Here is a 21,619-nt window from a genome sequence, read left to right on the forward strand (position 1 = left end):
ATGCTGTTCTTCTTCTTTTATGCATGATAGTAGAAAACAAACTCAGAGACAGGTGTAGGAAAAGGACATTATGTTTTGAAATTAGAAAAAAAAGGCTGTTGCATGTTATACTATGGGAGTGGTATTTGTTATATCTCTCTTGTCTACACGTTCCCTTCTTGCAACTGAATTTGGAGCTGATTACGGTACAGTACAGCTACCACTTCATCTAACCTAATAATTTCTTCACCTAAGAATTACTTGTATCATTATGTTTTCTATAAGCACAATGAGTCACTGTCATTAAGATTTACATCATTTCACATCACATTTGAGAAATGTCCAAATACATTGTATGTATCTTAAATATTTTTCTTGCATTTAAGGGGTTAAAAATTTCTGGTTTTATGGTGGGAGATGTGTGGTTGCATGGATGAGTGAACTAGCGTGTGAATATCCTTGTAAACTAAATCATTCATGTCAGATCAGCCAGCACCACTGCTTCCAGTTAGTAACACTGAAGGCATTTTCATTCTCAGTAAGGTGAGAAGCATCCTCCTAATGACATATCCACAGCAGGACTGAAGTGTCCTTCGTCATACACATGATAAATTATAGACATCATACACACAATTACATGTGTTTTGAACAAACTAACCATGTTCTATATTCAGATCCAATGGATCGTTTTACATTGCTACTCACTGTAACCAATGTATTCTGCTTAGAAATAACTTACTGCTCTGTATGAGGAAGACATGTTGTATTAGATTTTAGTTGAGTCCTCAATTTTCAGAGTTCTTTCCCTAAGCAATTATTCCTGAGATGGCTGAAATGGAGAGGAAAAAGGAGAAAACTTCTGTATCATTCGCTTTACCCATTTGGTAGAAAATACAAAATTTTGTTGTTTTCCTCAGATTTAGCACTGCAGTTTTTTCTTTTAAGCACAGATCTTACGTAGCAGGAGAATGCCAATAAACTTGGAGTTGTGGCTTAAACAAGTTTAGTACCTAATTACTTTTTGATAGCTATTGGATTGTATATTACCATGTCCCCTATTAATAATAATGAAATGTGCATGCAGTGGACTCGGTAGGATGCTCTACAGATTTCCTTTGTCGCCTGTTTTTTGTCTTTTTTGTTTGTTTGTTACATCCCACTGTGTATATGTACTTGCACTACTATGTACTGTAGAGATAAGATAAAATGAAAGGGTGATGGGGGAATTCTTGAGCTGTTGCTCTTCATTTATGTCAAGACAGCTGTGTTGGTATAATTGCCCATGTGGACACTGTCCTTCCAAGATAAAGGTACATTTTGTCTCTTTAGTTTAGGTCAGTTTGAAGGACATAGCAAAATAAATAGTGCTGATACTAAATCTAGCAGGAGTAGTAGACTGAATATATGGAACCATCCATTATTCCAACAGTGTGGTGGCAGAGACAAGGAAAAAGGAGGAGGGGACCAGAGGAACTTGCATGTTGTGATTTTAATATTTCAGTTTTGCATTGGTTTGCTAGAGGGATATTAAACTGTTCTGAAAACTTTATTAACAGCTCTTTCTGAGCCAGTGCAGTAGAATTAATTGCCTTTTTCTTCTTTCACTGGGCATTTCTGAGGAGCTAACTTTTCCAACCCCATTAAGTAACTGGGCTGTATTATGAAGTCCTTGCTTCCTTTTTGGGATAAAGCCCATTTTATGACTAGTTTGAATTTTAATTTGATTGCATGGATGGTGTTAAGTGACCTTAGAAAACCTTCCACTCCTGGAGTATACAATCATTTCAAATGTTTGAAAATTGCCCCAAAAAATCTGTTGTGCTTACATGCTAACTGGCACCATGTTGTTGGATTCTCCTCATGGAAGTTTCTAAACCAACTTTAAAATTGTCAGATAGAGTAAAAATTTTGGATGTAGATACTTGCAAATGCCACTTGAACTCAGGATCAGTTCTTGCAGGCTTTCTGATATGCAACATAGGGAGCCAGTCAGCAATTTTGATGAAATATTACCAGTAGGTGTAAAATACACTTTCATGGATCCTGTAACCAAGCCCTTTTCATATGTCAGTTTTGCTTACATATTACTATACCAGTGTGTAGATACTCTGTACTTTTCAGGAAAGCTTGAATAGGAAAATAACTTGCTATTTTGCTTGTGGGTGTATTTTCTAATTCTCTTATCTGAGATAGTGAAATAAGCTAAGTACTCCTTAATTAGTTACCTCTTACCAAAATTTAAAACAATACAATAGCATAATGTAGCTGTAAGAGTCAAAGTAGTGGGCAATTTTTCTTTTAGTGTTTTTAATATTAAACTGCTGATCTGTAAAACATAGATAACTAAATGACAAGACCATAATGCTGAAGGCAGCTTTCCTTCTCCTTTTAAACTTGCTGATGCAATTTAAACTGCATCCCTTACAAATTTCTTGCTTTCTGGTATCTTCCAGTGGCTGATATACCACCGTCAGTCTTTATCCATTGGTAAACAACCACTCACTTGCTATTCATGTGAGTCAATATGCTGATGTGTCCCTTCTTTGTGAACTTTTAAATCTATTCAGTGGACAATATCTAGAAATCACTATCATCCTCTAATTGGTGAGAAGAGAAATTGAATTCAGGGGGACCAGTGTTGATTTTGCTCTCAGACTCTGAATTCAAAGTATCTTGCTACAGTGGCATCCAGATGCCCATCTGTAAAAGAAAAAGGAAGGAACTGCTGCTAATAATTTGTGTTTTAACAGGATGGGAAAACAGCAGAAGATCTCGCCAGAGCAGAGCAGCATGATCATGTAGCCAGTCTGCTTGCAAGACTTAAAAAGGTTGGGAATGCATGAATTTTAACTGTGGTTTTCATCAAAGCTATTCTAAAAGCTGATGCAAAATTCCTTACTGCAATGGTGTATTTTTTTTCTTTTTCCTTTTTATATTTTTAATTTTAAACTATGCCAGCAATTAAAGCAAATATGTACATATTAAAGAAGCTGGCTAAGCTAGTCTGCACCACTGATTTATATCTATCAGTCTCTGACAGTGCCTAGCAAAACATCTAAGGTGTTTAGTAAAAAAAAACCTATTAAGAATTAGCACATCCCCCAAGATGACTTATTTCCTCACCATCACCATTTCACTTAGATTAAGGTTATGAAGAATGGGGGGTTTGTGCCCCTTATGAAAATGTTAATACCGTATGGAAAAGTTGCATAAGTTCTCAATGTCATCTTTTAATTCTGCAGTTTCAGTATATCCAAATGTGTTGCCAACTAGAACAAAAAGCTGACCTGGGCTTGTTGTGAGGCGATGTGTCTGACACATCTGATACACACTGATTAGTCAGATAGGCAGCATCACTCATGCTGGGAAGGTTGAGTGGCTACTTGCCTGGAGATTACAGGCAAGAGCCAGACCAATTAAAATAATCCTGTTACAATTATAATGTTGTGTCTATGATTGGAGAAACTGAAATAAATTACCATTTCTGTTGCTAGTAGAAGATGGTGCACACCATGTATTGCCAAGATGGAAGTAGAATCATGTCCTTTAGGCCTGCCAACAAATCTACACTTTCTAGGATTGTAAACTACATATGTGTGAAGATGTGGGAAAGTGTAAAGTTCAGACATCCTTTACAATGACAGCTTTTGTAAATGTTTGTCATAATAGGCTCCATTTTGCATAGTTGCATCCCCACACCAAACTCTTACCTCTTGTGTCTGCATGCAGGCAGGTAAATTTGTGATTTAGTCATCATGTAAATATGAAAATAATACAAATTGACCTAGAACAAAAGAAGAAGGTCAGATAGATGTATTTTGAAAGAAATATTAGTAAACTGTAATTCACTTCTTGATAGTGGAATATACATTGTTGAAGGTCTGTCTCTATATATGTGGGGAAAATGCATGGTGATCATAAACTTCATTAGACTATACTTTGAGACAGAGAATCTGATCAATTGAAATTTTAAAATTATATCTAACCACTGAAAATACTCTAGTACTACTTAAAATGGTCAGTATAATCTAGTACAGAACATACCTTACACTTATTTTTGATGCTTGTGAAGTATTTTGCCTCTAATACAGACAGATGAAGAACCTACTATCATAGTGGCTCTTGTGGAGGATTCAGTATTAGCTGTAACAGAGCAGTGTTACTAAATAAATGCTTGCTGGTGAGGAAGGAACTAAATTGTATGCACAACTGTTTCTGTCAAACTTCTCAGCTCAGTTGCTGCATGCTTATAATTCAGGGGCTCATCCTATGTGTAAATTAGGTGCAAATGTAGAACAACAGAGCCTCTCTCTCAGCTCCAAATGGGGAAATGAAGAAAGGGAAGATGACTCTACTAGTTACTTTGCTCTCCCACTTTTCTGCTTTCTCCTTGTTTCCTTAAAATTCACCCAAACATGAAAAGCACAGGAAAAGTTTATGTAAAGAAATGCACTCTGAATTGTTGTATTGCTCAGGTGATAGGTGTCACAGCAAAATTCTTCAGTGCTGCATGTATACTCTGTAAGCGTATGTATATTGGTTAACCTTCTGAGACTGATGGGTTAGGAGAATGGGTACTGAAAGAGGCTAGTTTTGATGCCTTTGCCCTCTCCACTGGGGGTCAGAAGAATTCCATTCTGATTCCATCACTGATGTTGAGCCTGAAGACGTGCAATTTTCATGAAATATCGAGGTGGCTCCTGAGAGTGAGCACAAAACCATCCTGTCTGCCAGTCCAGTAACTGATGGCTTGCATGATGAACACCAGTCTGGCAAGAAAGTGTATCTAAACCCCATGTTGAATGTGTTGGGAGGCAGAAGTTCCCTGCCACATGTTGTGATTTCTTCTTCATGTTGAATTTTAGGATACGCACCGGGGGCTTTTTATCCAGCAGTTGAGACACACACAGAATCCACAGCCCCGGATCAAACTGAAGTTGTTTGGACACTCTGGCGCTGGGAAAACCACCCTTGTGGAGTCTCTGAAGTGTGGCCTGTTACGAAGCTTTTTCCGAAGACGTAGGCCTAGGCTCTCCTCCACAAACTCAAGCAGATTCCCCCCATCCCCTTTGTCTTCCAAACCTTCAGGTATGGTTTTGAGCCATAATGTTCGTATGAGAAAAGAGTTTCCTCTTAATCTCTAAGCTCCTAAGAAAAAGCTTTTGGCTGCACTGCAAAAGATGGGACAGCCTTAGCATGTAAGAAACAAAAGAAAAGGGGAGAGGGATTGACTTCTCTGTGCATAGGCTTGTACCTAGAGGAAGAGGACCAGCAAGTGTGAAGAATATATGAGTAGATAAGGTTTTGTTTGCTTACATGCTGCATAAGTGAACTTGCAGAGTGGAGGACAGGACTTGTAAACACTGCTTTTTATTTTTCACAAAAAGTCCTAGGCTGCAAACATCAGTGTCATTAGTAGTTTCTTTTTTGCTGGAGGAACTTCAGTAAACACTGCAAAATTGAAACAGTTGCTGCATCTTTATGTGATTTTGAAGTAATAACAGGATTCAGAGCTGTTTCTGATGCCTTGGAGTGCCTTTCCTTAAGGTACAGGATGAATTAGCCCAGTTAGAGGTGTCTAACATTGTCTCCAAACAAGGTGAAAATAAATGAAAGCTTTCTAAACTGAAGTAAATGTTTGCAAATATTAGGGAATAGATTGCTCATGTAGAACCAGTTGGCGTGTACAAAGTGGGAAGAGCTTGTGGAGGTGTGGAGAAGCTAGTTAGGTTTACACCTGAGCATGTGCCCACTTTTGGAAGGACCCACAGGGGTACAGTGGAAAGATCAGTGAACTGTTTGTCCAGGTCCCTTTTCTAATGCTGGGAGCCTACACAATGTACACAAGCTAAGCATGTTGAGGAGCTCAAGTTTAAATTGATGTTTAGAAGTGGTCTTACTGTGTAAGTTTTAGATGGGGCCAAGCTTGCCTTTTTTAAAAAAAAGCGCCTTTTGGATAATACTTGCAGGTTTGGATTTTGTTCATAATTTTAAAGTAATGTTAGAACAGTGCTAGTAGTAGTTTTCATCTCTGCTTTCACTCTACTCACCTGAGGAAGCTGTAGAGCATTCACAGAGTGGCTTGGGCAAGGCAAGATCCATGCCACAGAGACTGTTATTGCATTTGATGTTTACTTAACACAAGGGCCTCACATCTGTGACAACAGAAAGAAGAACTTGATTAAATTAACTAATTAAAAGTTCTTGATTTATTTATCTTAATTTACTGCATCATACAAAGGGGGATAAGTCACTCAAGGAATATCAGTTCCTGGAGGCAGTACAGGAAGGTTTTGACTGAAGAAAGATTTTTTTGTGATAGTTTGTAACAGAACCAAAGGAGAGGTGTTATGTGCTCACACCATCATGAAATCAGAAAGACTGCCAGTCACATTGGCAAATCAGTGTAGAAATAAAGGCGAATTTGAAGCATGCCCTTGAAAAGGGCTTACCTAGATATAAAGCCAGAAAGTTGTGCAGTCCTATACATACAAAGCTACTATGGTGTTAACATTTGGAGGTTTGGTTTTTGCTTCTTTCAGTATATGTTCTTTTGGGATGTAAATCATTATATAGCTTGTAAATTATGTTATGGGTTGAGTGACATAATCAGATAAATATTTAAATCAGCACAATTTGATCTATACTTGATGACATGATTTGTTTGTTCATGTGTTTGTTTAAATTCTGTAAAAATAGGTGTGCGAATTCACCAAATATTTATTTACAAGAGCCCAAAGATTTAAAATATTACATTAGGAGATCAAACATGAAACTATAATTTTACAGCTAACAGGTAATATCTTTGTATTGTAAAACCCAAATATTAGAATTTGCTCACTAGTGGAGGAAGGAAATTTTTATCCACTAGATGGTGCAAGTCAGTTTAAAAGCCCTTTTGTTTCTCATTTGCACTCTGGGAATCTGAATAAACATGAAATTTAAAAATTGCTTATTAGTAAAATAGTTTTGGTTAAGGACCTGCTTTTCTCCCCCACCACCACAGAGACACTTGTTACACAGTGATACTTTTTGATACTTTTACAGGAATCAATAATATGAATATGTGACATTTCCATGCCAATAATAATAGGTCATGCAATAAAACTGTAGCTCTTAGCTAAAAAAAAAAAAAAAAAAAAAAAGGCAATATATCTTTGCAACATAGAACTTTAATTATTGAAACCTTTCATACCCATAAAATTCAGTCTTTCTCTATGCTTCCCACTCAGAGGTATATCTGTTAATGGACATAAGTGCTTTATAGGATCATTCTAATATTTTCCTTTTAATCATTCAGAATAAGGATATAGTTGTGTATGCCCACAGCTTCATAGACATCTCCTTTCTTTGAAGAGCCCTTTGGGTTTTTTAATCTGCTTTTATGGCTTGCATACTTGTTTTGAAGTGATCTGGTTGTGATTTTCACATGGTTTGTAATCTCATTTTCCTTTCCCTGACCCAGTTTCAGTAAGTATTACGAATCTTTATCCCGGTTGTGAAAATGTCAGCGTGAGAAGCCGTAGTATGATGTTTGAGCCAGGCCTGACCAAAGGCGTGTTAGAAACTTTCGTATCACCTGCTCATCACTCTCACTTCTCTTCTGATGACCAGTCCACCAAAGCCATTGACATCCAGAATGCCTGCTTGCATGGTAAGAAGAGCCCTGGGCTGGGATGCTTTAGTGCTGCAGGACAGTTAATGCCATTTTACTTGTTTTTTAAAATAAAAATGGGGGAAAAAGTCTGACTTGGTATAGTAGTGACTGTGTTTGACAATTCAATGCTGGTGGGATATAATTTGTTTAAGGAGAAAGTAAATCTGCCTGAAGTTCTGTAGCTGCTGTAATATACATTTTAATCACTCATGTCACATCTTTATAGTAGTACATAGAAACTTTTTTGAGGTAAGTGGAAGAGTAGAAAAGAGGGATTGGTATGACAGGAGCAGGTTGGCAAAGTGGCTACTTTGCCAACCATACTACTAGTATGAAGGCTTCTTCACCTATACTATATGTCATCTGGAGATTTTACCAGATTTAGTCTGGTCCCATTTAATCCTCATCATTTAACTATATTCCCAGCTATGCAAAGGACATACTGTTTTCACCCCATGACATGGCTGGAGCATATTTGGTGAGCCCTGGAGCTCATCAGTTATTGTGAGTGGAGCTTCTGATTTCATTTCTTTTTTTGCAAGGAAGCTAACTGCTCTGCAGTTGAAGCCAGTTAGCAGTAAGAGGGGTCAATCACAGAAGGTATTGTAAGTACACACATGGCTTTTGACTCAGATCACACAAATGGTGCTTATACTCCACCAGCCATACTAATCATCATTTATATAGGTGGTCAAATCTCTTCTTCCTAAGGAAAATGTTTTGCGTGCCTTAGCAGCTGCAATTTTGAAGCTGAGTTAGTATTAATCAAGAGTTTATTTTGGAGACAGAAACCTGCTTATGAGTGCACAGTAATGAAATGCAATGACAGAACAATTATCCTAGATGCTGAAGAGTTTGCCAAGTAGCTAAAGCTTGTTCTTTGTGCAGGCTAATTTCTTCCTTCAGTATAATTTGAAACCCAGTCAAATTTTGCAGTGAAACAGAGTTGTGCCATGGACTCTCAGAAGGACTTTCTTTTCTTTCTCTGTGCTGTCTTGATACCGAATAAAGTGTACACACAGGTGACTTCTGAATAGCTGTACTCATAGCAGCAGGTTGGAGTTTTCTCACTACTCTCCTTCTAGAAGTTTGAGGTGCATCTTAATCACAATCTGTTTAATTAGAGGTAGTACAAGTGTGGCAGACATCAGTCACCCTAATCAGATGGTGCCTCTGGGAACTGCAGCATACTAATACTTTTCTCACCCAAAGCTAAAGGAGGTGGCAAAAAGAAGCATGGAGCTCTTGGGATCCTTACCATGGTGGTTGTTCAGCCCTGATTTACCAACACAATGCGAATAGTAAAATTCAGCAAAGCAAAGTGGCTTCTTTGAGAATGTGCTTCAGCAGTTTCTAAAATTAGTGGTGGCACATTAAGAAGAAAAATTAATAAAAATATTAAGCGTTTTTGAGGTGAACAGGAAAATAATGGGAGCCATTATTTTTGATTTTCAAGGCAATTACAAGATCTGCTGCTGTTGTTCAAGGCAAAGCTCAATTTAATTGCATAAGACTGCATGCATTTAACACAGTTGCTTACATATGGCATCCAGCTAAATGTCCTAGAGAAGGAATGTGAGAGAGGAACAGATTTTGAGGGTCCAACTGCTAAGCCTCTGAAACTGACTGAAACTTGATCCCTTTGATCATGATTGCATTTTCAGTCTTGCTTTCTCACATGCATACAGTTTATCTTTGCAAAAGTTTAAATCAGATTAACTGTTTTGTTTGTCTTTCCATGGCCAGATGTTTCATGCTTACTGGGGAAGTGTGATCTCTTCATCTGTTTGTCTGTTTTTCAGGAGTTGGTGATTTCAGCATCTGGGAATTCTCTGGGAACCCTGTGTACTTCTGCTGTTACGATTATTTTGCTGCCAATGATCACACTGCAATTCACATAGTGCTTTTTAGTCTTGAGGAGCCTTATGAAATCCAATTAAACCAAGTGACCTTTTGGCTCAATTTCCTGAAATCATTGGTCCCAGTTGAGGAGCCAATAGGTATGTTCCTCTGCCTGTTAATGAAGTATTGAGGTCTGTAGAATAAAGCTTCTGTGCAACTGTGTACATCATCTGTGTTGGGTGTCTTCATCCCCATGTATTCCAACAAACTTTACATAAGGTTTCTTGGAAAAAGGGAATTTAACTGTGGAAGAAGCCAGAAGAGTTGCATACACCACTTAGTTCAATTAAAAAGGGTCACAAAGTACACTGCAATATCTTGTGGCACTGGGGATTTACATCTGTACATGGCAGATGAAGTTTTATGTCAGATAAGCTGCCAAGAGAGGGCTAGAACCATTCAAAACACACAAAAAAAACCCCAAAAGTTCAGATACACTGCTTAAATTCCTCTTATATCTAGCCCCCAATTAGCAGTGTTTTCAGCCTAAATTAGTCTTGTCAGTGACAACAGAACAGGAACAGTATTATGAAACAGCATTACCCTTCAGTATGTGCAACTTTCATGTGTTTAACTAAGAGTTGTATTTGGACTTCAAATATGATAACTTTCTGGTGCTGATGCACAGAAATCAATATTTCTTGTAAATTTCACATATTCTCCAATTTTGCACAGGTTTTAAGTAATTTTACTTTATATTCAGGCTTACTGAAAGTTACTTGGCGGGCAAACAAATTAACATTAAATAACATTTTTCTTAAAAGGTCTGGTAATTCAGGTGTATATACAGTAACTTGTAACTTGTTTGCATTTGTATCTGAGTACTGGTCTGCAGACTGTGACAGTTTCTTGGACTAACACACTTCTGACACATGTCTTGGTTCCATGATCTGAAAGATTATTCCAGCCAGTGGATCTAACTCAGCACTAAAGGACATTTGTAACAACGCTAGAGATTCACCAGACAAATGTATTAAATACTAAACATTGTGCAAAGAGTTGTTTTGTTTCTCTTTCTGTGTTCTGCTTGTTTCTGTATGTATTATCTCAGGCACACAATGAGCCAAGGCCAACCCTTGGTTTTCAGTTCAGGCATCGGCATGCTTTTATTTTCTGTTTTAGATTAAATTACAAGGTTACTAATATCAGCATTTGGGATCTAACCAACAATAAATTACCTGTGAAAGTTAAAGCTCAGAAATTTGCAAAAAGGTATCAAAGCTGCAAATACAGGTAATTTGCAATTGCTGAAAGCTTTTCACAGCTCCTCACTCTATCGAGGAAACTTAGTTCTTGGTTCAACAGAGTCAGAATCTCAGTTAATTTTTTCTTCTTGCTTATCTGATTATCAGCACTATTCAGATACTTCACTTAAAAAAAAAAAAAAAAGATAATTACAAAATACTTGCTATGCAGAGATTTGGGGAACTGTGGCTTTTTATGAATTAAAAGATTGTGTAGCTCTTAGTTGATGAGACCGGAGCAGTGATGTAAGCATATTTCTCACATGTGAAGATTTTTTAAGGCTAGAAGAGCAGGTTTAGGTGTACTGTCTCTTAAAATTAGTCTAAGGATGTCTTTCCTTTTCTGGAATATGAGTTTGAGAAAAGATTGAAAACTCTGTGTTCCATACTGTCATCTCATTCATGCCATTTGTATCTTTCTTTCTCATTCTTTTTCATGGTTTCTGCCAGGCTTTCCTACTTAACTCTCACTTAAGTGAGAGGTCATTGTTTGTGTAAGTACTGCAAAATAGCATTCATATCAACATATGAATATTGTAGACATTTTGTGTTCTTACAATCCTCTTTTCTGCACCTGTAGTATTAAGGACCATCCAAAGATTATGCAAAACCCTTTCAAGAAGCTGTTGTTTCTAATTATTTTTTCCTCATGCTGTCATAGTTTGTAGTTAGTAGCAATATCATTAGTGCTATTGATTACTGTTTTTATTAAACTAATAAAGTACCACAATATAAATGTATCTGATGTTATTCAAATAGTCTAGCTATTAAAATTGGGCCTTATATAGACAGTCCTATAAGCAGATAACTGCCAGAGCACCAGCAGCTACACTGTTAATGGCTGTGCTTAGAGTTGGTAAATCACTACAAAAGTGATTGGTCTGAAAAATGTAAAATGTATTTCTGCTTTTCTGGCTCAGTATCAGCCAACTCTGTAGGCATGCCTCATAGTGAGGGAGTCCTCTTGTTTCTCTTCTAGCATTTGGTGGAAAGCTGAAGAGTCCCCTGCGTGTTGTTTTGGTTGCCACACATGCTGACATAGTGAATCTGCCTCGGCCTGTTGGGGGAGAGTTCTGGTATGACAAAGACATCTCCTTGTTGAAAGAAATTAGGAACAGGTAAGTGGGAAGTATATTTATACATAACGCTTAAACATGCTAATTGGAAAGAAAAAATACTAAAATACATTGGAATATGTAAAAGGTTTTCATATGGCTTTATGATATTATGGTATTTTGAATATATTCAGGAAGCCTATATTGTGCTAAAATTGAAACATACACTAATATTACAGTGAGTAAACTGCCCTGAGTGAGCTAAAATGAGCCCAGTGGTGTCAAAATTAATTGTAGCATAGGCAGTCTCACCCTGTAAACTCTGGGCTACATCCAAAGACCCATTCCAGCTTTCCGTCTAACATCTTGGTGCTCAGGTTTTGCCCTGGTCTCAGAAAAGTAGACAGTTTGCAGCTAAAAACTCTGGATGCAAAAGAGGAAACTTTGTCAGAGAACTACCCTTAGCTCTGAACTGATGTAGGATGGGTATGAAAAAAACTTAAATGAGGCCTGGAAGTACTCTACAAACCCTACATGGTTTGCAAAAAGCTGGACTTTGTGGAGTCACACAAGGTGACAAGGTCATCCAAGAGATACCTAGAAGTTAGGGAAACTTCTAGAATTCTTCAGCAAATGTCTGGAGCACTTGCTAATGGTAGATGGAAATAGGGATTTTTTCATGAACATACTATTGTTTAAAGTAACAATACCTTACATGCAGAGTGGGAAATGCAGAGCATTTAAGTGGGAAACACTGGGGGTGAGAAACCATCCAAACCTGTGAGTACAGACACTTGTCTGGGTTGTACAAGAAACAGATGTAGGAATTCCAGCACAATAGTGGGGGGGGGGAGGGGGAAACAGGGAGGAAGGCAGGAGGGGCAGTATCTTAATCAATTGAAAAGACTGAAGTACAATTGTATTAAGAAATAAACTGGATTTGGGGCTAAGTTAATAAGAATTTTTTTCTTTTAGATTTGGAAATGATTTGCAAATTTCAGAAAAGTTATTTGTTCTGGATGCTGGAGCATCTGGGTCTAAAGATATAAAGCTTCTTCGAAATCATTTGCAAGAAACAAGAAGCCAGATAATTTCTGTAAGTAGTACCTTATGGTCTGGGTTGGATCAGCTAAAATGTGAATGTCGTGTGTAATAATCTTCTGTAAATTTCAAACTTGGAACAATGAAGCATACAGAAACCACTGTTGTTCCATTTTTTTATCAGCATACTTGACAGGTCTTGTGATAAACAAACCCTTGAAATCAAAGATTCAGTCAGTATTTAGAAAATAGTAGCTGTTTTGACCAGGTGACCAAAATACTCTGTTGAATGGAAACAATTTGAGATTTCAGTTGAAAGTCATAATTCTCTTTTTTGATTGGCAGATATTGGATTCCAGCATTTTTTTAAATCAGCATAGTATTTTAGAGAAACAGAGAAACATATTATAAATATATTTCAGGAAAGTAAGTTTTTCGTTAAAAACCCACCAGAGTAGAACAGTTTTCTCAACTGTTAGAAAGACAATTCCAAATATAGACATGTAAACTGAATCTGTATTAACTTTTGACTGCATTTTTTAATTGAAAAATACTGCTTTCAGTTGTATCTGTATGTGTAGGTATATGCATATGAGACTAAAGGTAAAGTGTAGCCATGGTTTGATATTATCACCATGAATCCATGAAGACTTCCATACTAAGAATGACCAAGTCAAAATTTTTGTAGCCTGTGCTAAATGGATTAATATTGTGTTACACACCAACAAGATTTTCTGCAGCTACTTTTGAAATGCATTTTTTTGTAATTGATTAAGAGCGTATGTAATACTGAGTTAATTCTGTGGGTTGAGGAATATACTTGGATTTATGCAAAATTCAGCCTATTTTACATTCCTGATGGTCTCTTGATTTTATAAGCTTTTCTTCTCTATGAAAACTTTATTTTAGCTATAGTCACTAGCTTGAATTCTGAAGGGGTTTACTGCATAAGAAGTGGAGGCTGTGGCTTGAAAATGTGAGAAGAAGGCATCAGTGAAGCCTAAGGCAATCAATACATCAAAGTACCATTTTTGCTTCTTATTTAGTACCTCACCGTCTCACCTTTTAAGTAAATTGGTACTGTACAGATATTGATGAGCACAGATTCTAAATAAATCCTGATAATTTAAGAAATAAACATTATTCTACAGATCTATGAGGGCAACTCATGGTGATATTTGGAAAATTTGCTTATTTCAGTGAAAAACTGGTTTCTGCAATTCACTTTTTTAAGGAAACGTAGATAGACCTTATGGCAAGAGAATGCCAGATGAAAGAGTAAGGGTCCAGCACAAAGGAACTCTAGATCCATTAGACTTCCATTAAAAAAAAATAGTACACTATTCTCAATTGGATGTTTTCTGTGCTTTTCTAAGACTTGCCCACCTATGACTCACCTGTGTGAAAAAATAATCTCTACACTGCCTTCATGGAGAAAAATCAATGGACCAAACCAGCTCATGTCCTTGCAGCAGTTTGTTTATGATGTACAGGAACATCTTAATCCCCTAGCAAGCGAAAATGACCTACGGCATATTGCACAGCAGTTGCATAGCATAGGAGAAGTAAGTATTTTTATCTAAATTCTATCTCTTTATTTGCAAGATATTGTTCTGGTAGAATATTGCTTTATGAGTTTAAGCAGATGTCTAAAGTTGTTTGGTTTTTTTCTCTTCCTCTTAAGACATAAGTAGAGACTGCTTATTAACGCTTTCTGTTATCATTATGTCTTGTGGCTTCTATTTTGTTCAACATAACCTCTTTGACACAGGAATAATTAGTTTATTGCTGCAGTTGTAAGAATATAAAATACCCAGAAAGGATCACTATGTTATCACCTCCAATGAAGTGTTCACTGCATATGAGAGATTTATATGTGTCCATTAGAAATTGAATAGTAGGATAACAGCTTTGCATAAACAGCTTGCAAGGCATGACTAGGCTTTCCAGCTGTTAGGCTCTAATGGTTTCATTACTAGTGGAAAACAACAGCAAGATCTGGTTTTTGTTCTGAGTACTTGCCATATATTTAAATGCACTGTTTGCTTTTTCCTGTGAGCAGTGTTAATCAAGTTATGGGGTCAGTCTGTTAGGAAGGCAAGAACTTCGGCTATTATTTTGTACTTCACAAGATATAAACAGTAACTTTCATATTTATAAACAGATTAACATTATGCAGAGTGAAACTGTCCAAGATGTTGTGCTTCTGGATCCTCGCTGGCTCTGTTCTAATGTTCTTGGAAAAATCCTGTCAGTGGAGAACCCAAAAGCCCTCCATCACTATAGAGGTCGGTACACTATAGAGGACATCCAGCGTCTGGTGACAGATAGTGACGTGGAAGAACTGATACAGATTTTGGATGCCATGGATATTTGTGCAAGGGACCTTAGCAGTGGAGCAATGGTGGATATTCCTGCTCTCATAAAGACTGACAATCTCCACAGGTCTTGGACAGATGAGGAGGATGAAGTGCTGATTTATGGTGGTGTTCGAATAGTTCCTGTGGAACATCTTACCCCATTTCCTTGTGGAATTTTTCATAAAGTTCAGGTGAATCTCTGCAGGTGGATTCATCAGCAGAGCACAGAGGGGGATGCTGATATACGTTTGTGGGTAAACGGATCAAAGATTATGAATCGTGGAGCTGAGCTTTTAGTGCTGCTGGTCAACCATGGGCAGGGTATAGAGGTTCAAGTTAGAGGACTGGAAACAGAGAAGATCAAGTGCTGTTTACTTCTGGATTCTGTGTGCAGCACCATTGATAACTTAATAGCCACAACCTTACCAGGTCTTCTGACCGGGAAATATTACCTTAGTCCTCAGCAGCTGAGGGAACATCATGAGCCAGTAATGGTCTACCAGCCTAGAGACTTTTTCCGTGCACAGAGTCAAAAGGAGACATCATTAACTAATACTATGGGGGGATATAAAGAGAGCTTTAGCAGTATACTGTGTTTTGGGTGTCTTGATGTTTACTCCCAGGGAAGCCTAGGAATGGATATCCATGTTTCTGATCTGAATCTACTCACCAGGAGAAAACTAAGTCGACTTTTGGATCCACCTGATCCAATGGGCAAAGATTGGTGCCTTCTGGCCATGAACCTGGGCCTCCCTGATCTTGTTGCAAAGTACAATACAAATAATGGAACACAAAATTACTTTCTCTCAAGCCCAGTTCATGCCCTTCTGCAGGAATGGAGTAATGCACCTGACAGCACTGTAGGCATACTAATGTCTAAACTGAGGGAATTAGGTCGCAGAGATGCAGCAGATTTCTTACTGAAGGCATCTTCTGTATTCAAAATTAATTTAGATGCTAATGGTCAAGAGGCTTATGCTTCCAGTTGCAACAGTGGCACATCTTATAACTCGATTAGTTCTGTAGTGTCACGGTAAGAGGAGGTGTTTTGCATGGGCATCCTTTCAAATTGCAGAAAGGATAAAAGATACTGCATAAAGGTTACAGTGCATACTAATTTATGAGATTTTGGATCAAAGGATCCTTCTCTGGCACCATCTTTTTTGTTCATAAACTTTCTACTCCTAACTGTGAATTGTTGTTCTTTATTAAAAAGACTGCTGTACTTCTGGTGGTTTAAAACTATTTCTGATAGAGAATGTGCTGCTTAATACTGCCATTTCAACTGGAAAGTCTTAACTTTTGGATTATGTACTGCAACTGTTTTATATAATTCTCCCCATAAAAGGTAGGGGGAGAGGAATAGCACATAGTACCTTTTATGTGTGTTTCTTACATTTGTTTTTTTTCCTTCCACTGTCCTCTGCTTAACATTTTTTTATATTTGTAAGGAGAGAAATCCACCATTTGTGGTCAATCTGACCATATTTAAGCTCATTGTTTTTAGCTGAAAAAGTGAGTGCCTTTTGCAGAAGGGAGAGTGCAGTTGATTTGAATGACCCTGCTGGAGTTTAAAGAACATGCTACCTCTGTTTCACTTAAATTGTCTGCATGCTTATCATTGCAAGTGGTGCTTGCCTGTTAATTTTTCCTGCACTTCTAAGACATTGGTGATGACTCATGCAGAGCATTCTTGTGCCAGTACTATACGTATAGACATGTGATACCTAATCAATTTCAATTACAGTCAAATCATAATGTGAAAATCTCTTAAACTTGCCAATTATCATGCTTCGTTATTTCCATGCACCTCAGGTAAAAGTTCATATCATTATAGAGTTCAAAAACCACAAGTGTTGAATACTGCAGAATAATATTGTCTAGCTGTCAGTTGTAATTTGTGTATAACAAAGGTTTTCTACTATTAGATCCTGCATTACTTACTTCCTGTACTTGAAAACTTTGATGGGGATAAAAAAAAAAAAAAGGAAGCAAGGTTTCTTGCAGTGATAACTTTAAAATTGATATGAGGGAATATGACCCATTCTCTGTTCTAAAAAGCATGTAATTTTCATGGTGCGATATGTGTTTGTTTATATATATTGTATGTATATATATTAAGACTATTTTTTCCCTAATCTTACAATGTAGTAAATTTTAAAGGATTTTTCTACAAATAAACTGTTGCTTGTTGCATCCTTGTTGATCACATTGTGTTGATGAAGGGTATCAAAACTTCTCTTTTCTTTACAGTCAGAATTGTGGAGAGGCAATGCCTTCCATCTGAAATTCTGGGAACCTCCTGTTTGACTTCAGGGGGATTTCTTAGTAAGCTGCAGGAATGTTTATGTATTTTTTTTTTTACTGCAGAGGTGGTCCCTGTGCATGCAGAGAGATCTGCATTCGTTTCAGCAAATGGCAAGCCGAAGCAGTTTGCTACATAGCTTTTCCTTTGTGGTTTTTCATAATGGAAACCAACACAGCAAATGTGAGACTGTCATCAGGAATCCTCCAGATAATACTGTGCTGCAGAGGGAGAGGACACTTGTGCTGCAATAATGGTCTTTTACATTGAATATCCCCTCATCACACAAGGGACTGTGCTGGTGCTGCTTATTTAAAATCTCAGCATCACTCCCTGATAGCTGCACAGTCTTGGTATGGCATGCTATGCAGGCAGCTTTGCACAATACCTCTGCCCTGTGTATGCTGCAAAGGATTTAAGCAAGGTCTTCTTAAAATACTAGTTGCTGTTTCTCCCTGCCTTTCCTTGCCTATTTTACCCTTACTTCATTAAATCTTTCCCCAGGTCCCGGCTATTGCTGGGCTCTATAGTTAACCCTTCTTTTAAAGTCTAGTCCTCAGTAAGAAGTATAGTTTATGAGCAGTCCTACCCTGAGCTGTCTGTGTTTTGATATTCTGCCACTGACAAACTGTGTTCAGAATCTCCCACCGCTGCTCAAAGCAGCTCAGTGCAGAGCCCAGCTCCATGCAGCCTGTGTGTACCTCTGCCAATTAACGGCCACTATCATACTTCACCTTCCAGCTGTAGACATTTTTAGTACTTTTGTCAGATTCTTATAAGTGGAGGGGTCTTTCTCATGTAAAAAAACTTACTGGGTTTCTACCCGAAAAGGTTCCTCCCCTGCCCACCTCCCCAGATACTTTATGCACACTTGAGATGCGTGGTCAACTTACCAACACTGATTAACTACTCCTTTTACTTTCTTTTTGTTTTTCCCTTCCCAACAGCATGTTCCTCACAGTTTCTTGCTTCCATTTACTGTAAAATGCAGCTCTGGGAGTATAAATTACTTAGTGGACTCTATGATGAACCTTTGACTAGCAGTCACAGCCTATTGCATCATTTACAGGTTTTGTGGCAAATAGTCTCAGGAAAGTGAAGCACAGTCATAGGATAGCTTTGGATTCCTTTCTTATAAATCCTGTGCTACTGACCAAGAAAAGACAATTTTTTTTCCTAGATGACAATTTGGGGATAAAAAAAAGGCTAACCAAGTGTTATAATCCCTTCTGTCACTTCACTTTTATTAATTCCATGTTTTATTTTGTGAATGCAACTAGAAGCAGAACTTCATTCTACAGTTTTAAGAAATGTGTTTTAAAAATGCACAGATCCTACTCCAAAAATGGAGAAAATGCAGGTCTTTGAAAGGTCAAAAAAGTTCAGTCATATGTGTACAGAGTGTATAGTTTATGCAAGGAACATGGTAAGCTTAGCTCCTGACAGTGAAATGGATACTAACCATCTTTGTAGCTTCAGAAAAGAGCTGCAGAAACATAATCTTGAGGATAAAGCAATGAGTGACAATTTTAATTTTGTCTTCAAAATCCATAATATAGACAAACTCTCAAGTTTGCTGCTCAAGGCCAAGATGCATTTACAGATTACCTTGCAGTTTAGAAAAGTATTCTACTGACACCCAGATTCAAATTTTGAAGAAATTTTCAGAAGAAGATAGGGAAGAAGCAAACACCTTGGTGCAGGCCATTTTTCCAATGATTTCTCCCCAGCATGCAGCAGCATGCCTCGAATAAAAGAAGTGCTTCACGTTGCTATTTTTATTGCGTGTTACTGGTTGTACTGTCTTTGTAAGTTTTGTTGCTGACCTGACTGGTGAGTTTGGAAAGTCACAAGAGATCAGTGGCTACATGCAAATGATTTGCTAACCTGAATAGTGAGTTTGGAAAGCCACAAGAGATCAGTGGTTACATGCAAATGATTTTAAGGTGGGCCAAGGGCATCCAAACGTGGCCTCGAGTGGAGGTGGATATATATGACTTCTCACCTTAAAAGGGTGAGGAGACAAGGGTAAGATGGAGACAGCCACAGGTTTTAGGATCTTTGGAATTCAAGTGATTGAGAAAGACTTATGAAACTACTAGAGTTTAGAAACTCCTGAATGTCACATGCTTGACAGAGCCAGGAGGTTCAGAAAGGAGCCAGTTTCCTAAATAGTCAGGTCTTTACAGAGAGCAACAGTGAAGTTGTTAGAGCTGGCTGTGCTGCAGCCAATTCCAGGTCCTAAACCTCTGTTGGCTGTGTTCCTCCCTCAAAGGAGAAATTACCTCCTTAATTAATTGTAACCTTTTTTATTGCAGAGATGCTGTGTTGCAGCATTGTTGTGTAAAACAGGTGCCTCGATTTGAGTTGCATCACTATTTCAGCTTTGCCAATGAAATGGGGAGTAATGCCCAAGTTGTAACTCTAAAGAACGTAAATGAAGCGTGCTGTTGGCTAAGTCTGAGGAGATGGAGCAGTACATCTTCGAAGGTAGCCTGAAAGCACTCTGCAAAATACTAAAATTTATTTTCATTTGATTTTTTATTTGTTAAACTCAGTCCACTGGGTCACACACACACAAAAAAAAAAGACATCAAAAGTTCACTCCTGTTTCTTTTCAGGCACTGTCTGACTCAGAAGACAAGGTAATGGGTGAAAAAGAGAAAGAAAATCAGTTTTCAACAGTTCCTAAGGTACTTGCTTTCCAAAAGGGTTACAGCCAACCCACTCAGACTTTGCAGGTTAAAGTATTTGGGTCTTCAGAAGTCAGATGAGCGGTATATAGAAGGGAACTGATGGTATTTCTCTGTATGGAACAGTGGGACCATCAGCTATGCTGCCTCAAAGCCAGATGAGGATCTCAGTGGACCTGGTTCAGTTTTGCATTAAAGAAACTGACCTAGCATTTTTGCACTACTCAGACTACTTTGGGTGAGGTCCAAATCCAGTACCTGCATATTTAAAGATCATTTTTCAGAAATGTTGCTGAGTCAGTTGGATGTATCTTAAAATTCACTGGCCGTTCCCGAGAGAAGGCAAACCTGGACCATCTTGCCCAAACTCTGGCTCCTGCTGACACCAAGCCTAGGACACCTACACTGCCAATATATACTCACATACCCTAGGCAGAGAGGAAAACTAAGAATTTAGAGCAGGGTGATAAGGGGTCTCACACAGGAGTGAGTGCTTGAACATGCTGCACATATCACATGGATTTCTTGGCAAAGAGATGCTGACAGCCTGAGCCCACACATACTCCTCCTGCAGAAATGTAGCACCTGCTGCAATGGTGCAATGCATTTCTGGTGGCTCTGTGTCCAGGCTCATGAATCCACACTCTGTTGGATCTGTAGGATTCAGAGTGCAGCTCAGTGAGGCCTCTTCCCTGTGGATTCAGGCATGGTCACAGTTGAGTGTAACACACCTGGAGAAGCTCTGGGCTACAGGTTGGAAATATTGTCAGGATGCTTCTGCTGCACCTCAGCAATTGAAGCTGGAGGGCTGTGGGAGAGGGTTGGAATTTGCATGAGTAAGGACTAAGTGAGACACCAGCATGTGGTGCACAGGGAGGGGAGGGTGAAGTTGTACTTTTCAAAACTGCTGCCAGAGAAACGTGGGAGAGAGGGGAGGGCTCCTGCATTAGAGGGGTTAGACTGCTGATGTTAAAAGACAGCATGCGTATGACTCTTTGAGTCATCTTGTGCTTCACTTTTTGTGCTGCTCATTGCATTGCAAAATCTACTTTTTTAGCCTGGCCACTAAGAAGTATAGTTTGATTAGTCTATTTCCCGTGAAAGATGAATCAGCCTCACTTTCAGACCCCCTACACAAGACTGCTTACAAGTCAAAATAGATGTAGCAATCAGCTAAGCAAAAGGAGTGCAAAGAGAAGGTCAGCAGTGAATCCTGCTATCACTAAATTTACCTGCAAAGCACTATAACTTTGCATCATTTTTAGGTCTTTCTATTGGTTGCAAATGTGAGAAAAAAAATACTCTGCAGAGTGCTGACTGTACTCAATTACTGCTAAGCCAAAACTTTTATTACTGGAAAAATAAAGGGTACAAGTCTGGAAT

General features: G+C 38.2%; 1 protein-coding gene and 1 long non-coding RNA gene across 3 annotated transcripts in view; one reads left to right on the plus strand and one right to left on the minus strand.

The window, feature by feature from the left end:
* Positions 1 to 17,298, plus strand: part of DAPK1 (death associated protein kinase 1) — an 86,960-nt gene extending 69,662 nt beyond the window's left edge. For both annotated transcript variants that reach the window (XM_069000732.1, XM_069000734.1), the window contains 8 exons: positions 2,730 to 2,807; positions 4,845 to 5,067; positions 7,445 to 7,633; positions 9,439 to 9,636; positions 11,762 to 11,900; positions 12,813 to 12,933; positions 14,255 to 14,443; positions 15,043 to 17,298. In XM_069000732.1, coding sequence (XP_068856833.1) covers positions 2,730 to 2,807; positions 4,845 to 5,067; positions 7,445 to 7,633; positions 9,439 to 9,636; positions 11,762 to 11,900; positions 12,813 to 12,933; positions 14,255 to 14,443; positions 15,043 to 16,275 — 2,370 coding nt within the window. In that variant the 3' untranslated portion in view covers positions 16,276 to 17,298. The remainder of the gene's footprint in view (positions 1 to 2,729; positions 2,808 to 4,844; positions 5,068 to 7,444; positions 7,634 to 9,438; positions 9,637 to 11,761; positions 11,901 to 12,812; positions 12,934 to 14,254; positions 14,444 to 15,042) is intronic.
* On the minus strand, positions 2 to 6,598 carry LOC138102926 (uncharacterized). The gene is made up of 3 exons (XR_011147618.1): positions 6,030 to 6,598; positions 3,690 to 3,763; positions 2 to 2,679 (listed from the first exon to the last, which is right to left on the minus strand). It is a non-coding gene; the product is annotated as an uncharacterized lncRNA (long non-coding RNA).
* Positions 17,299 to 21,619: the final 4,321 nt, after the last annotated feature.

The sequence above is a fragment of the Aphelocoma coerulescens genome (assembly GCF_041296385.1).
Source record: "Aphelocoma coerulescens isolate FSJ_1873_10779 chromosome Z unlocalized genomic scaffold, UR_Acoe_1.0 ChrZ, whole genome shotgun sequence".
Classification (NCBI taxonomy): Eukaryota; Metazoa; Chordata; class Aves; order Passeriformes; family Corvidae; genus Aphelocoma; species Aphelocoma coerulescens.